The 17,440-nt window shown below is 44.1% G+C and overlaps 2 protein-coding genes across 5 annotated transcripts; one reads left to right on the top strand and one right to left on the bottom strand.

The window, feature by feature from the left end:
* The first annotated feature begins 232 nt into the window (after nucleotides 1-232).
* LOC311099254 (nectin-4-like) lies at nucleotides 233-13,257 on the top strand. 4 transcript variants are annotated; one of them, XM_084139948.1, is made up of 12 exons: nucleotides 236-654; nucleotides 775-887; nucleotides 2,159-2,356; nucleotides 2,520-2,687; nucleotides 2,917-3,195; nucleotides 3,283-3,400; nucleotides 10,502-10,653; nucleotides 11,411-11,576; nucleotides 11,829-11,904; nucleotides 12,042-12,104; nucleotides 12,219-12,431; nucleotides 12,561-13,257. In XM_084139948.1, exons 2-12 carry the CDS (start codon nucleotides 824-826, stop codon nucleotides 12,858-12,860), a joined length of 1,797 nt encoding a protein of 598 aa, XP_083996074.1. In that variant the 5' UTR covers nucleotides 236-654; nucleotides 775-823; the 3' UTR covers nucleotides 12,861-13,257. The 4 variants fall into 4 exon arrangements, with proteins under 4 accessions (XP_083996072.1, XP_083996074.1, XP_083996073.1 ...); XM_084139947.1 differs by having other exon boundaries at nucleotides 754-887; nucleotides 12,561-13,251; XM_084139946.1 differs by having other exon boundaries at nucleotides 233-887; nucleotides 12,561-13,251.
* On the bottom strand, nucleotides 13,257-16,097 carry LOC311099255 (uncharacterized protein). Its single transcript, XM_084139950.1, has 2 exons — nucleotides 15,737-16,097; nucleotides 13,257-14,539 (listed from the first exon to the last, which is right to left on the bottom strand). The coding sequence occupies exons 1-2, from the start codon at nucleotides 16,014-16,016 to the stop codon at nucleotides 13,611-13,613; spliced, it is 1,209 nt and encodes a 402-aa protein (XP_083996076.1). The 5' UTR covers nucleotides 16,017-16,097; the 3' UTR covers nucleotides 13,257-13,610.
* Nucleotides 16,098-17,440: the final 1,343 nt, after the last annotated feature.

The following is a 17,440-nucleotide window of genomic DNA, read 5'->3' on the forward strand; positions in this document are numbered from 1 at the left end:
TGCCAAATAATACAGCTATATGATTTAGCTGATGGCTTTCAGAGTTCAATACAGGACTGTAACGTTAGCTAGCTACACTCTAAAAAGAAAAGGTTCCTGGAGTATCCTTTAGGTGTTCTTCAAATTGAAACTGTGGGGGAACCACTATAAGGTATTTGAAGAACCCTTTAAAAGGGTTCTTCAAATCAAACTCAACGCTACATTACGTTGTATGATAATTAGGGGGTGGAGAGACGCAGGCGTAACATATGTATTCAGCAATGGAGTGCAAAAGCCTGAGCAAGGTGTAAATTCGAGAATTAGAGACATTTCACTGAAGAATGTTAGGCTAACGACTTAATCTAATTCTGTTCCGATGTTGTGGAGTAGGTAATGTTACCCGATTATCTGGTGTTTGCAGTTGTTCGAGTTGGAATTAAAATTTTACCTCGTGCGTCAGGTAGGCTACGGACTTCTGGAGAGAGAGTGAGCAAAATAAATGTTAGAAAAGTAAACCCAAAAGTTGGGACCGTTTTGGGATGTAGTTATACTGTAGAAAATGTGGACACAATTTGTGTGCTACTGTAAATAAATAGATTAGGTTAGCTTTGATTGGCAAGAACTACGAAGAGAGACGAACACCTGACCCGTTTGTCTACCTGCCGTCGACGTAAGGTGCGGACAAATGTTTCTCCAAATAGGCTACTCAAGTGGCAACAACTTACTCTCATATTTCTAGATAATGAAAATGCATTATTTCATACCATTTTGAAGCTTGTTGTTCAACGTGGATAGATTTTGGAACTCCCAAAGTTTGATATTGGGAGTGCTACTGAATCAAGGGATGGAGTTACCTGTCTGGGGCCAGAGCCAGTGGGGGACAGCGTGGTTGGTGCTATGGGCATTTGGTAAGATTTGGGAATGTTTTTTTTCTTAACAAAAACACACATTTGCATGGTGTGTATGTTTGTTGCATACCATGATACTATAAGGAAATGGAGTGGTGACAAGTACAGACCAACATCGGCATCATAGAAATTAACTAGAGTAAGAGTAACATTCTTTGGAAAACAAAAAAGTGCAGGCTATTTCCCTGAAGTATATTTTTGTTTTGGTTGAGTAGTAATGAGTGTTTCAACAAACACATTTTTGTAGCATGTGTAGGCCTATATCTGTTTTAAAAGTAAGCTTCCTTTGTGGTAAATACACTGTCTGTCAGTGTGTTAATAATGGCCTTAGCATAACTGCTAAACTGAGGTGTGATAAAGGTCAATGAACGCCATGAACAGGAAAAGCAAGTAAAACAGCTTTGTGGCACAAACTACCTCTGTCTGAGGCCCTATGTGCGCCTGAATGTTTCTCCCTCTCCCATGTCTGTAAAATAGGTCACAACAAGTCCCTTTTTGTGTTCACTAGAAATAAGTGTGATCCTGTGTGCGTGAGAAAGTTTGTTTGCATTCCTCTGTGTCAGTGTGCCTGAAGGGTCTGTGACCTTGTTCTTGTGTGGTTGAAATGAACGGAATTACTCGTATACAGGTAACATGCCAAAATAAAGGAAACACTTTAATAAATGAGGGATACAAAGTATATTGAAAGCAGGTGGTTCCTGAGTTAGTTAAGCAAGTTACCCATTATTTTGGCTACCATGGCTAGAAGAAGAGATCTCAGGGACTTTGAAAGACTGGGCTCAAAGGAGCATGGGGGGTTTAAAGGGTGTGTGTGTCTCAGTCACCAGATCTCAACCCAATTGAACACTTGTGGGAGATTCTGGAGTGGCGCTTGAGACTGCGATTCCACCATCTACAAAACACCAAATTATGGAGTTTCTCGTGGAAGAATGGTGTCGAGTTCCAGACACTTGTAGAATCTATGCCAGGGCGCATTGAAGCTGTTCTGGTGGTTTGTGGTGGGCCAACGTCTTATTAAGGCACTTTACAGTATGTTGGTGTTTTCTTTATTTTGGCAGTTACGTGTATGTGCCATGGTCTCTTAACTGTGTAATCATTAATGAGTGAAGGAATCATTAACTACAGACAGTCTATACCCACCTCAACACTTCAAAGGGCAATGTTTGCGCATCCTTGTTTATGGTGATGATGCATTACTCTTTCTCAACCCCTTCACTCACCCTGTTTCACGCTCTCTAACACACACATACACACCACTCTCTCTCATACAGCAGCATGTGTGAGGGGTGGGTTTGTGGAGCCTCCTCCATCCTTCTCCCTGCGTTCCTTGACGGAGGCTGAGACGCGGCTGCCCTGTCAGTTCCAAGTTCAGGAGGAGGAGCAGGTAGTTCAGGTCAGCTGGTTCAAGGAGATACCTGATGGCACCAAGGAACAAATCATCACTGCCCACCTCACAGAGGGACACACAGGTTGGTACACCATGCCCTCACCAACTCACACAGAGTAGTCTCTCATCTTAACCACTTAGTCACTCAATCACTATAACATAATGTTGTTTTCTTGCATTTGTCTGCAATGACTGTAATGTTTACCAGGAATAAACCTGTCTTTGTCTCTCTGTGTCTCTGTCAGAGTTTGGGCGGTACTCTGGGAGAGTGAGGTTTGAGAGCAGTAGCCCCACGGTGAACTCTGCTCTGCTCATCATGAACACTGAGGAATCTTATGAGGGGAAATACACCTGTCACATCAGCACATTCCCCTATGGGAACTTTGAGAGGCAGCTGTCACTCACTGTGTGGAGTAAGACTAATTCCTTTCACCGTCCTAATTGTAAACCAAGTGACTATTTCATCATAGTCATTTCCTGTTAATAACCCCACATTTGACTTGATTTGTTGGAGTCAACCCCTGAAGGAAATCTCTGTTCTGACTGACCAAAGCCTTACTTACACACTCAATTTTACCTGCACAACATGGAATCTCATATAGCCTGGCCCTACCTCTCCCCCTCTACCTCCCTCCCCCTCAGCCCTACCAATCTCCTCTCTGGACCCGGTGGTTCTGGAGGAGGGCCAGTCCTTCCGCGTGGCCGCCTCCTGCCGCTCCGTGGCCCGTCCTCCACCCCGCTTGACCTGGGACACGGACCTCCCTGGCCAGACCCAGAACCGCAGCTCCGAGGGTGGGGCCGTGTCCACCCACTTCTCCCTGCACCCCCTGAGGAGTATGAACGGCATGCGGCTGGACTGCCTCGTCTGGCACCCTGCTCTGGAGCAACCCCGGAGGATCAGCAACCGCCTGGTAGTGCAATGTGAGTTTACCCTCAGTTGTCACTATGGTGGGATAGTATAATTAAATGGCCATGCTTGGATTAAAGTGACAAGGTTTGTGTTGACAGTTCCCCCAGATGCAGCTGTCACTGGCTATAATGGAAACTGGTACATGGGACTGAAGGGAGCTGAACTCAAGTGTGAGAGTGGAGGAAACCCCAAACCACAGAGCTTCACCTGGACCAGGTATTACCTGTCTGACTGACTATGTTTCTGTCTGTCACTATTTGCATAATGTAACACTCTGCACTATTAAATGTACTATTCAAATATTTGCAAGAGAAACACACACACACACGATAAAGAGTATGTCAACTAGAGGAGGGTGTCTTCTTCTCTTTGTTCCATTCAATATGGAATAAATACATAGTGTAAAGATACAAAATTAGAAAACCGATTGGAAGGGAGACATTTTCACACGAGTGAGCGAGCCAGGGAGAGAGGGAGCCATGGAGGGAGGAAGCGCTGGAGACACATCTTAAGCACTTAATCATAGTGCCTCGCTTTAAATATCACTCTAATACGCTGTAAAACACAGGGTCTGCACGTAATTAAAGATTATTCTCTGAGCATTACAATAATGACAGAATACACAATTAAATACCCACCATTGCAGCATGCTAACAACTCATGTGTCAGTTTCTGCAGTAGTTAAATATAATTCAAGGAGAGATACTTTTCCAAAATTGCTCAATGTGTGTGGAGTATCAAATTTATTTTTTACCTTTATTTAACTAGGCAAGTCAGTTAAGAACAAATTCTTATTTACAATGACGGCCTACACCGGCCAAACCCGGACGACACTGGGCCAATTGTGCACCGCCCTATGGGACTCCCAATCACAGCCGGTTGTGATACAGCCTGGAATCGAACCAGGGGGTCTGTAGTGATGCCTCAAGCACTGAGATGCAGTGCCTTAGACCACTGCGCCACTTGGGAGCCCATATGGCATGTTTCTAAAACCTTAATGCATTTGAATGAAAATAAACTGTATCCTGACCACTTGGTAATAGGGTTTCCCTATCAGTATTATTATCATCGAACATGTACAGTGAGGGGAAAAAAAGTATTTGATCCCCTGCTGATTTTGTATGTTTGCCCACTGACCAAGAAATTATCAGTCTATAATTTTAATGGTAGGTTTATTTGAACAGTGAGAGACAGAATAACAACAAAAAAATCAAGAAAAACGCATGTAAAAAATGTTATAAATTGATTTGCATTTTAATGAGGGAAATAAGTATTTGACCCCTCTGCAAAACATGACTTAATACTTGGTGGCAAAAACCCTTGTTGGCAATCACAGAGGTCAGACGTTTCTTGTAGTTTCCCACCAGGTTTGCACACATCTCAGGAGGGATTTTGTCCCACTCCTCTTTGCAGATCTTCTCCAAGTCATTAAGGTTTCGAGGCTGACGTTTGACAACTCGAACCTTCAGCTCCCTCCACAGATTTTCTATGGGATTAAGGTCTGGAGACTGGCTAGGCCACTCCAGGACCTTAATGTGCTTCTTCTTGAGCCACTCCTTTGTTGCCTTGGCCATGTGTTTTGGGTCATTGTCATGCTGGAATACCCATCCACGACCCATTTTCAATGCCCTGGCTGAGGGAAGGAGGTTCTCACCCAATATTTGACGGTACATGGCCCCGTCCATCGTCCCTTTGATGCGGTGAAGTTGTCCTGTCCCCTTAGCAGAAAAACACCCCCAAAGCATAATGTTTCCACCTCCATGTTTGACGGTGGGGATGGTGTTCTTGGGGTCATAGGCAGCATTCCTCCTCCTCTAAACACGGCGAGTTGAGTTGATGCCAAAGAGCTCCATTTTGGTCTCATCTGACCACAACACTTTCACCCAGTTCTCCTCTGAATCATTCAGATGTTCATTGGCAAACTTCAGACGGCCCTGTATATGTGCTTTCTTGAGCAGGGGGACCTTGCGGGCGCTGCAGGATTTCAGTCCTTCACGGCGTAGTGTGTTACCAATTGTTTTCTTGGTGACTATGGTCCCAGCTGCCTTGAGATCATTGACAAGATCCTCCCGTGTAGTTCTGGGCTGATTCCTCACCGTTCTCATGATCATTGCAACTCCACGAGGTGAGATCTTGCATGGAGCCCCAGGCCGAGGGAGTTATTTTGTGTTTCTTCCATTTGCGAATAATCGCACCAACTGTTGTCACCTTCTCACCAAGCTGCTTGGCGATGGTCTTGTAGCCCATTCCAGCCTTGTGTGGCGCAGTGGTCTAAGGCACTGCATCGCAGTGCTAGCTGTGCCACTAGAGAGCACAATTGGCCCAGCGTCGTCTAGGGTAGGGGAGGGAATGGCCGGCAGGGGATGTAGCTCAGTTCGTAGAGCATGGCGTTTGCAACGCCAGGGTTGTGGGTTCGATTCCCACGGGGGATATGATTTTTTTAAAATAATGTATGCACTAACTAAGTCACTCTGGATAAGAGCGTCTGCTAAATGACTAAAATGTAATGTAAATGTACAATCTTGTCCCTGACATCCTTGGAGAGCTCTTTGGTCTTGGCCATGGTGGAGAGTTTGGAATCTGATTGATTGATTGCTTCTGTGGACAGGTGTCTTTTATACAGGTAACAAGCTGAGATTAGGAGCACTCCCTTTAAGAGTGTGCTACTAATCTCAGCTCGTTACCTCTATAAAAGACACCTGGGAGCCAGAAATCTTTCTGATTGAAAGGGGGTCAAATACTTATTTCCCTCATTAAAATGCAAATCAATTTATAACAATTTTGACATGCGTTTTTCTGGATTTTGTTGTTGTTATTCTGTCTCTCACTGTTCAAATAAACCTACCATTAACATTATAGACTGATCATTTCTTTGTCAGTGGGCAAACGTACAAAATCAGCAGGGGATCAAATACTTTTTTCCCTCACTGTATTCAATGTCAGATGTATTCTCTGGCGTTGATTCCATTATAAAGGATTGGTTATAAGGTGGGGCTGAGTGAGTAAGAACAGAAATGTGAGAAGCCCCTTGTTTGGGTGAGCAGTAAAATGGCATTCTGCCCTGCACAGTGAAACTTGGGCAACATGAGCCCTCTCAGTGGACCTAGTTCCTGGTGGGATCAGAAACTGCCTCTCTATTATGCTCACTGGGACGTCTGAGCTTATTCAGGGGCCTCTTAGTCTTCCTTCATATAGTAGTTGGCTCATACCAAGCCAAGCAGCATTTGTCTATTCAGATCAATAGGAGCAGTAATTAAACTGGTTTTACAGATGAAAGCAAATTGCTGGTTTCCCTTTTGTGGTAAACCTGATGTAACGAAAATGTATTTAGCTAAAACACCTCACCAATGCACACTGACCTATTGTTTGGATTTAATTATAGGCTACTAGGCTACTTCTGTGTGGCTTAGCTGACATTCCCGTCAGAGGTTTATATTCTGGTAATGTCTAGTTGAACACAAGGCTTTTAATTTTTCATAAATTGAATTATAACTCTTGAATTGAGAATTGACCAACCCTGCCCAATACATCTGCCTTCATGAACCATGAACATAGCTGTTGTTTCATGCGGTGAGTCTGCTGTTCCATTAGTCATACAGTGCATTTGGAAAGTTTGTATTTATTATGGATCCCCATTAGCAGCAGCTACTCTTCCTGGGGTCCAGCACAATTAAGGCAGTTATACATTACAATACATTCATAACATATTTCTACTACCACATATCTATAACACAAAATACATTTGACAGTGCATGTCAGAGCAAAAACCAAGCCATGAGGTTGAAGGAATTGTCTGTAGAGCTCCAAGACAGGATTGTGTCAAGACACAGATCTGGGGAAGGGTACCAAACATTTTCTGTAGCATTGAAGGTACCCAATAACACATTGGCCTCCATCATTCTTAAAATGAAGCAGTTTCGAACCCCCAAGACTCTTCCTAGAGCTGGCTGCCCGGCCAAACTGAGCAATCGGGTGAGATGGGCCTTGGTCAGGGAGGTGACCAAGAACCCGATGGTCACTCTGACAGAGCTCCAGAGTTCCTCTGTGGGGATGGGAGAACTTTCCAGAAGGACAACCATCTCTGCAGCACTCCACCAAGCAGGCCTTTATGGTAGAGTGGCCAGACGGAAGCCACTCCTTGCTAAAAGGCACGTGACAGCCCGCTTGGAGTTTGCCAAAAGGCACCTAAAGGACTCTCAGACCATGAGAAACAAGATTCTCTGGTCTGATGAAACCAAGATTGTACTCTTTGGCCTGAATGCCAAGTGTCATGTCTGGAGGAAACCAGGCACCGCTCATCACCTGGCCAATACCATCCTCACGGTGAAGCATGGTGGTGGCAGCATCATGCTGTGGGGATGCTTTTCAGGGACTGGGAGACTGGTCAGGATCGAGGGAAAGAGAACAGAGAAAAGTACAGAGATCCTTGATGAAAACCGGCTCCAGAGCGCTCAGGACCTCAGACTGGGGCGAATGTTCACCTTCCAACAGGACAACAACCCTAAGCACACAGCCAAGACAACACAGGAGTGGCTTCGGGACAAGTCACAATGTCCTTGAGTGGCCCAGCCAGAGCCTGCACTTGAACCCGATCAAACATCTCTAGAGAGACCTGAAAATAGCTGTGCAGCGACGCTCCCCATCCAACCTGACAGAGCTTGAGAGGATCTGTAGAGAAGAATGGGAGAAACTCTTCAAATACAGGTGTGCCAAGCTTGTGGCGTCATACCCAAGAAGACTCGAAGCTATAATCGCTGCCAAAGGTGCTTCAACAAAGTACTGAGTAAAGGGTCTGAATACTTAAGTAAATGTGATATTTCAGTTTTTTGCTTTGTCATTATGGGGTATTGTGTGTAGATTGAGGGAAAATAAACACTTTAATCCATTTTAGAATAAGGCTGTAACATAACAAAGTGGAAAAAGTGAAGGGGTCTGAATACTTTACGAATGCACTGTAAGTACACTATGGGGAGAACAAGTATTTGATACACTGCTGATTTTGCAGGTTTTCCTACTTACAAAGCATGTAGAGGTCTGTAATTTTTAGCATAGGTACACTTCAACTGTGAGAGATGGAATCTAAAACAAAAATCTAGAAAATCACATTGTATGATTTTAAAGAAATTCATTTCCATTTTATTGCATGACATAAGTATTTGATACATCAGAAAAGAAGAACTTAATATTTGGTACAGAAACCTTTGTTTGCAATTACAGAGATCATACGTTTCCTGTAGGTCTTGACCAGGTTTGCACACACTGCAGCAGGGATTTTGGCCCACTCCTCCATACAGACCTTCTCCAGATCCTTCAGGTTTCGGGGCTGTCGCTGGGCAATACTGACTTTCAGCTCCCTCCAAAGATTTTCTATTGGGTTCAGGTCTGGAGACTGGCTAGGTCACTCCAGGACCTTGATGCTTCTTACGGAGCCACTCCTTAGTTGCCCTGGCTGTGTGTTTCGGGTCGTTGTCATGCTGGAAGACCCAGCCACGACCCATCTTCAATGCTCTTACTGAGGGAAGGAGGTTGTTGGCCAAGATCTCGCGATACATGGCCCCATCCATCCTCCCCTCAATAGCGTGCAGTCATCCTGTCCCCTTTGCAGAAAAGCATCCCCAAAGAATGATGTTTCCACCTCCATGCTTCACGGTTGGGATGGTGTTCTTGGGGTTGTACTCATCCTTCCTCTTCCTCCAAACACGGCAAGTGGAGTTTAGACCAAAAAGTTATATTTTTGTCTCATCAGACCACATGACCTTCTCCCACTCCTCCTCTGGATCATCCAGATGGTCATTGGCAAACTTCAGACGGGCCTGGACATGCGCTGGCTTGAGCAGGGGGACCTTGTGTGCGCTGCAGGATTTTAATCCATGACGGCGTAGTGTGTTACTAATGGTTTTCTTTGAGACTGTGGTCCCAGCTCTCTTCAGGTCATTGACCAAGTCCTGCCATGTAGTTCTGGGCTGATCCCTCACCTTCCTCATGATCGTTGATGCCCCACGAGGTGAGATCTTGCATGGAGCCCCAGACAGAGGGTGATTGACCGTCATCTTGAACTTCTTCCATTTTCTAATAATTGCGCCAACAGTTGTTGCCTTCTCACCAAGCTGCTTGCCTATTGTCCTGTAGCCCATCCCAGCCTTGTGCAGGTCTACAATTTTATCCCTGATGTCCTTACACAGCTCTCTGGTCTTGGCCATTGTGGAGAGGTTGGAGTCTGTTTGATTTAGTGGGTGGACAGGTGTCTTTTATACAGGTAACGAGTTCAAACAGGTGCAGTTAATACAGGTAATGAGTGGAGAACAGGAGGGCTTCTTAAAGAAAAACTAACAGGTCTGTGAGAGCTGGAATTCTTACTGGTTGGTAGGTGATCAAATACTTATGTCATGCAATAAAATGCAAATGAATTACTTAAAAATCATACAATGTGATTTTCTGGATTTTTGTTTTAGATTCTGTCTCTCACAGTTTAAGTGTACCTATGATAAAAATGACAGACCTCTACATGCTTTGTAAGTAGGAAAACCTGCAAAATCGGCAGTGTATCAAATACTTTTGATACTAATTCTCCCCTCTGTATACACAAAAGTATGTGGACACCCCTTCAAATTAGTGGATTCGGCTATTTCAGCCACACCCATTGCTGAAAGGTTTATAAAATCGAGCACACAGCCATGCAATCTCCATAGACAAACACTGGCAGTAGAATGGCCTTACTGAAAAGCTCAGTGACTTTCAACGTGGCACCATCATAGGATGCCACCTTTCCAACAAGTCAATTCATCAAATTTCTGCCCTGCTAGAGCTGCTGTAAGTGCTGTTATTGTGAAGTGGAAAGGTCTAGGGTCAACAACGGCTCAGCCGGGAAGTGGTAGGCCACACAAGCTCACAGAACGGGACCGCAGAGTGCTGAAGCGCGTAAAAAATCGTCTGTCCTTGACTGTCCTGCACAGAGCCCTGACCTCAACCCCATCGAACACCTTTGGGATGAATTGGAACGCCTACTGCGAGCCAGGCCTAATAACCCAACACCAGTGCCCGACCTCACTAATGTGCTTGTGGCTGAATGGAAGCAAGTGCCTGCAGAAATGTTCCAACATCTAGTGGAAAGCCTTCCCAGAAGAGTGGAGGCTGTTATAGCAGCAAAGGGAGGACCAACTCCATATTAATGCCCATGATTTTGGAATGAGATGTTTGACAAGCAGGCGTCCACATACTTTTAGTCATGTAGTGCATGTTAAGTAGGTTACGATTACATTGAGTGGCTCAGTATTAATGTGGGCATTCATGTATGTGTTTGTTTGTCTCCATCTGCAGGGATGGTAAGGCCCTGCCAGACGGCCTCACTGTGAATGGAGCAAGGCTTCTGTTTGGCCGAGCCCTGAGACAGAATGACACTGGAGTTTATGAATGTGTGGTGAACAACGGCGTTGGGACAAGGAAAGTAGAATATAACATCACAGTGACAGGTAAGGGGCAGTGGGCAAAGTTACTCCTGTATTTTGGGAGGACCTGGACCTCATAACATAAGTTCTGTTATCTCCCTATGTGTGTTTGGTACCATTTGTGCAACATTGCTGCCCCCTTGTGATAATAATTTGAAAGACCAACTTTGCTCAAATAGAAAATCTGCAACTAAACTACAGTTGAAGTTGGAAGTTTACATATACTTAGGTTGGAGTCATTCAAACTCGTTTTTCAACCACTCCACACATTTCTTGTTAACAAACTATAGTTTTGACAAGTCTGTTAGGACATCTACTTTGTGCATGACACCAGTAACTTTTCCAACAATTGTTTACAGACAGATTATTTCACTTATAATTCACTGTGCTTTTAAACAGCTTGGAAAATTCCAGAAAATGATGTCATGGCTTTAGAAGCTTCTGATAGGCTAATTAACATAATTTGTGTCAATTGGGGTGTACCTGTGGATGTATTTCAAGGCCTACCTTCAAACTCAGTGCCTCTTTGCTTGACATCATGGGAAAATCTAAAGAAATCAGCCAAGACCTCAGAAAATTTATTCTGACATTTCACATTCTTAAAATAAAGTGGTGATCCTAACTGACCTAAGACAGGGAATTTTTACTAGGATTAAATGTCAGGAATTGAGAAACACTGAGTTTAAATGTATTTGGCTAAGGTGTATGTAAACTTCCGACTTCAACTGTACATCACTGCAGTTTGTGTTTACAATTGTGTGTGTTCCCTTCCCTCACACAGAGAAATCTCGCAGTGTGCAGGAAACCACCGTTGACACTCTAGTGATGATCATTATAGTTGTGGCTGCTGGGGTTTTGGTCATTGTCATGATCATCATCATCATCTTAGTCAACCGATACCACAGGCGCAAAAACAGAAAATTAGAGATGGAGCTTAGCGAAAGAACGTGAGTTGATTTCCACAATACTTTGCTCCCCCTTTCCATTTCTATTTTTGTCATTTAGCAGACGCTCTTATCCAGAGTGACTTACAGGAGCAATTAGGGTTAAGTGCCTTGCTCAAGGGCACACCGGCAAATATTTCACCTAGTCGGCTCGGGGAATCGAACCAGCGACCTTTTGGTTACTTGCCCAATGCTCTTAAACCCTATCCTTCAAATCCTAAAATCCCCCTCAGTTTGACATCCTGTCTTTCACAGGTTAAAAATCAACACACTCTCCAGACAGGCCTCCTCCCGGAGACTCAACTCTGTCAGCACAGACCCCAGAGGACAGGTACACAGTACTTTGCATACATACTCATAAACACTCTTTTGCTCAAATGTTCAGTTATCATCTATCATGATCAGTTAGTATCTACTTGTGAATGAGTGTGATACCCCCAATAATTGTCTCTCTACTTTTCACCCCAGAATGAAGACTGTACACTACTCAGACTAGACAGTAGAATGAAAAACAGCCTAATGTCCCTTGAGGTGAGTTCAATAAAATATTTGTAAGCAATATTATACTTTTACAACATGTCCACTATCATAAAGGTATTTTTCATTGATGTTTAATCTATGGATTATTTTGATCCCTCCTGTTAGGACCGTCCCATCTACATAGGCAGTGAATCAACCCTTGGTGGGAGGCAGGGGACTGTTGGAGAGGGGGATGTGGACTACCTAGGCCGCCCTGTCCTGTACCAGTATAGCTGGCACGAGGGCAGAGAGAGTATTAGGGGTGCTGAGATGGAGGGAGAGAGGGAAGAGCGCAGACGAAGGGTGGAGTCGTACCTGAAGAGAAGCGATATGTCCCTGGTGTGTATTTGTGTCTGATCGAGGAAAAGGATACTTGAAAGTTTGAAAATGCACATTACGTTTATTCTGTAATAACTCACAGGCCTGTTTTTCTCAATGCCTTGCAATATGTGGGTCTCTATTTTGCAGGACTCTGGCCTTCCTTCCTCTCTTGTCCCCATCAAGCCCCAGGACCAGGATGGCAGTGTGGGGCCCACAGACATCCCCCCAATGCTCAGCGACCTGTGTGGCCAGATGGAGGGGGTGACCAAAGGGGAAGACTGGGGCCACAGACAGGCCGTGCTGGAGGTTGACGAGGCTGACTGTGACACCAGTTCTTACCAGTTCTCAGAGGCGCTCTCCAACCACTTCCACTACAGCAACGGGTTCCTGCGGCCCAAACCACACTCCAACGCCATCCTCCTACACCCCAGAGGACAGATCATCTAGACGGGTGGAGGGGCTTGGCTGAAAAGGGAACTGCACTCAGCTCCACCCTAACACAATGGTCATTATACAGTTGGACATAAGTGAGGGTTTGGCAACTTCATGCTCACGTTCATTGCCATTTTTTAGGGTAACTGTCCTTTTTTTTACATCAGCATTGTCTTCTTGTATGTCCCACTATGTAAACAATATTTACCAGCCTAAGTACAGATTGGACAAGATTGCAGCATCACTTTGTATCAACTATAAACCCAGTCTTGAATAAGCGCTCATCAGTTGTGCTTGTGCTGTCATTTTAGCTAACCTTATAGTTCTGATATCCTAAATATATCCTGACCTTGTGAGTTAATGTTATTTTCATGTTCATTTCAACAACAAAAAATCGAAAGGGCTCAAAGTTTGAGAATTTTCATTTTTATTCATAAAAATGTATTCATTGTAGTATTAGTCTAGTTCTACAAAAGATGATGGAGATCCTCTTAATAAGTGTTCCTTAAAAGGTCACAAGCAGGAGGCTGTAAACCTGTTACTTTGATCCCTCTCTACAGTATATAAGCACCACTAGCGCAACAGTTGTGGTAGGGTCTCACTGCTCTCACTTTACAGAATGGGAAGACAAAAGTAACACACTGCTGCTTTCTGCAAGTGTGTCTTGATTGTCTTATCAACTCTGTTCTCAGTCATTAGAAAATGTTGATATGTCAATGAGGTTGTTTCACAATGTTCTTAGTTGTCTCGTCATGGTGATAACCATCAGTAGACCGTTTGCTTTGTTGTGTGGCCCCTGTGTACTCGCTGGTGTCTGCGGAGATTACTCTGCTGAGCGAAACACCTTCCACACATCACACAGCTGTACGGTTTCTCTCCCGTATGAATCCGTTGATGCATCTCCAGGTGACCGACCCGGTCAAAGCTCTTTCCACAAAAGGAACAAACAAACCACTTCTCTCTTGCTGGGGTTCTCCTTGGGGATACTTTTGAGTTGAAACCATTTGAACAACTTGGGGCAAGCGAGAATACATTGTTTAGCCAAACATTGGAATATGCTGCACCCTCATTGGCTAGTGTTTGTTTGTCTGACGGCATTCTGGTAGTTGTCCCATCCTGCCTTCTCACTGGGTGCATGGTTTCTCTGTGCTGTCCTGGCTGTGCCTGAACCAAATCTGTAGGGGTCCTTCTGTCATTCCAAACAGACTGTGCTCGCATCTCTCCGCTAATGTCACCTATCTCTGACGATGGATCACTATCGAGACCCTCCACTGCACTTTGAATGAGCTGTATGTCTGCATCTTGATCCTGTGGATATTGTTCTGTACCATAAGTGCAATCTGGACCCTCCGAGTCACAGTTGCTCTCTGTTAAAGACGCCCACAGTTGACTTTCTCTGTCATCCACAGCAAACTCAGTTTCCTGATGATCTGATCTCTCTGTGCCATGTTCACTTCCTGATGTATGTAGTGAAATAACATCATACTCTTCCTGCTCAGTCTTCACTAACTCTAGTTCACTACCCTTCTCTCTGTGGCCAGACCTATACTGTTCATCGAGCCCCTCTAGTTCTTCTGCAGGTGGCTGTGGTCTATTTTGATCCAGTTGGTCGTCTTTAGGTGCGATCACTTTCTCCCTGGCGGTCTGCTCAAATGAAGTCCTTTCACCAGCATCCTCATCACACCCTTTGGACCCTGAAAGTGAAGGTTTAAATGAACTGTCAGAATGTAATTTTTTGAAATAGAAAGTATACTTTTTACTTTTATTTATACAGGGTGGGTCACCATTGAGACCAGGGTCTAATTTACAAGAGTGCCCTGTGAACAGGAACATACACAAGGTAAGAATATTCCAAATTAAAATACAAGATTAATTAAAACAAACAACTCTCACATATCACCTCCCTTAAACTCTATCTAAACTGTCCAATGGAGACCGGCGAGTCTAATTTCAAGGTGGCCTGAAGGCTATTCCATAAGCAGGGGGAATAAAAACTAAAAGCACTTTTTCCTCAGGTCAATGGAGACCCGCGGGACCTCCAGAACCAGCCAGTCCAGAGAGCGGGTCTGAAAATTGCTGGATCTCCAATTAATACGTGAGCTGAGGTAGTTGGGGAGTCTCTGAAGAACCGCTTTATATACAAAAAGTAGCCAATGCTGGGCTCTTCTGGTAGTCAGACACCCAGGCAACAGAACTATACAAAATGCAGTGTTGTGTACGAAAATTATTTCCAGTTATAAATCTCAGTGCTGGTGAGACTGAATCTAAATGTTTTAAAACAGAGGTTTCCACATGCATGTAGATTATCACCTTAATCAAGTACTGGGAGAAGCGTTGCTTGAACAATCTTAATTCTACTTTCCAAAGTGAGACAGGATTTATTTCTATAAAAGAAACCAACCTTAATTCTCAGCTTTATTGTCAGTTTTTTAATGTGTGTTTTAAAAGAGTTTATCGTCAATCCAAATACCCAAGTACTTAGAATGGGAAACTTGCTCCATTAATGTGCAAATATGCAGGTCCTCAGGGTCAACATTACGAGACCTACAGAACAACAAACTTGGTTTTATTAGCATTTAGCACTAGTTTAAGATCAGTAGGCAATTTTTGAGTTGAGTCAAAACCATGCTGAAGGTCATGGATGGCTTGCTGTACTGAGGGGGCACAGGAGTAAATAACTATCTGCATAGAGATGAATGTTACAGGTTTTAAAAGACCAAAGTTGAGAGCAACCCATTATCTACACTAGCTAGGCATTGAGCTAAATAATTGTCAGTCATTGTTAATACTGCATATTTTTGAAGAATTGACCCTTGAGATGGACTGCAACACATTTCAGATAGGCCTAGGTCTAGTTAGCTAGTACAGTAAGCAAGCACGAGCTGGCTCACCCTGCTCTGCTCTGCTGGAAGACGAAGAGCATGCAGAAGAACAGCCTGCTTCTCGCGCTTTGGACCTCGTCGTTTGCCGTTCGTTCTCCATAAACAATAATTTGATTTTTAAGGCTTCAATTTCATTTTCTCTTCGGCACATTTCCAAGCGTAAAACAGCAAACCCATCATTGAATAATTTACTTATTTCTGCCACCGCAGTTTTGGCTAACACATCGATAACGGAGGTTAATTTGGTCTGAAAAGTAACACAATTTGTCATATTCTCCTGGAATAACATTCTGACTAGTGTTATGTTACTAAAGATTTTCAGTCGGAAAAGACAATAAATAGTGATAGATGCTCTGCTTTGCTAGCCACCTCATTGATAGATTTTACTTCCGCGAAAGCAAACGGAGGGGAGGAACGAGTGGTCATATGATCATTAAAGAGTCCTATGGCGTCTGTTGAGCAGGGGCTGCAGTCCAAACACGTTATTTTTACCCCCTCAGCCCTCGCGCTAGCCACTTTCCCTCGGCGAAATCCCCGTCGAAACCGGATGCAGTTTGATTGCCATCTTAAATCGAAGTTCAATTCGGCCCTAGATTTAGCTCGAGGGAGCGAGTGAAGAACTTTAATCACTTGTGGGGTTGATATGACCCACAATCCAACGCAAACTGTAGTCACGTGTCAATCTCCGGTGGCCGCGAAGTGTCAAATGTAATCAACACCGCTGCATTTTCGCCATGTCAGACAAAATGATGATGCTAGCATGCTAAAAAATATATATAGATGACATTGATTTTAGCGTTGGTAAATTGGCTTAGTCTTGTAGTGAATAGCCTATAAAATGTAGCTAGCTTCATAAACATATTTTTTGGAATTATGAAATGTATTGGAATAAACGACCAAACTATAAAAAAAGGAAATGAAGACCCAGAGTTACCTCTGCTGCAGAGGATAAGTTCATTAGAGTTAACTGCACCTCAGAAACTGCAGCCCAAATAAATGCTTCACAGAGTTCAAGTAACAGACACATCTCAACATCAACTGTTCAGAGGAGACTGCGTGAAACAGGCCTTCATGGTCGAATTACTGCAAAGAAACCACTACTAAAGGACACCAATAAGAAGAAGAGACTTGCTTGGGCCAAGAAACACGAGCAATGGACATTAGACCAGTGGAAATCTGTCCTTTGGTCTGATTAGTCCAAATTATAGATTTTTGGTTCCAACCGTCGCGTCTTTGTGAGACGCAGAGTAGGTGAACGGATGATCTCCGCATGTGTGGTTCCCACCGTGAAGCATGGAGGAGGTGTGATGGTGTGGGGGTGCTTTGCTGGTGACACTGTCTGTGATTTATTTAGAATTCAAGGCACACTTAACCAACATGGCTACCACAGCATTCTGCAGCGATATGCCATCCCATCTGGTTTGCGGTTAGTGGGACTATCATTTGTTTTTCAACAGGACAATGACCCAAAACACACCTCCAGGCTGTGTAAGAGCTATTTGACCAAGAATGAGAGTTACGGAGTGCTGCATCAGATGACCTGGCCTCCACAATCACCCAACCTCCACCCAACTGAGATGGTTTGGGAAGAGTTGGACCGCAGAGTGAAGGAAAAGCAGCCAACAAGTGCTCAGCATATGTGGGAACTCCTTCAAGACTGTTGGAAAAGCATTCCTCATGAAGCTGGTTGAGAGAATGCCAAGAGTGTGTAAA

This window comes from Coregonus lavaretus (assembly GCF_964263955.1).
Source record: "Coregonus lavaretus genome assembly, chromosome: 23".
Taxonomy (NCBI): Eukaryota; Metazoa; Chordata; class Actinopteri; order Salmoniformes; family Salmonidae; genus Coregonus; species Coregonus lavaretus.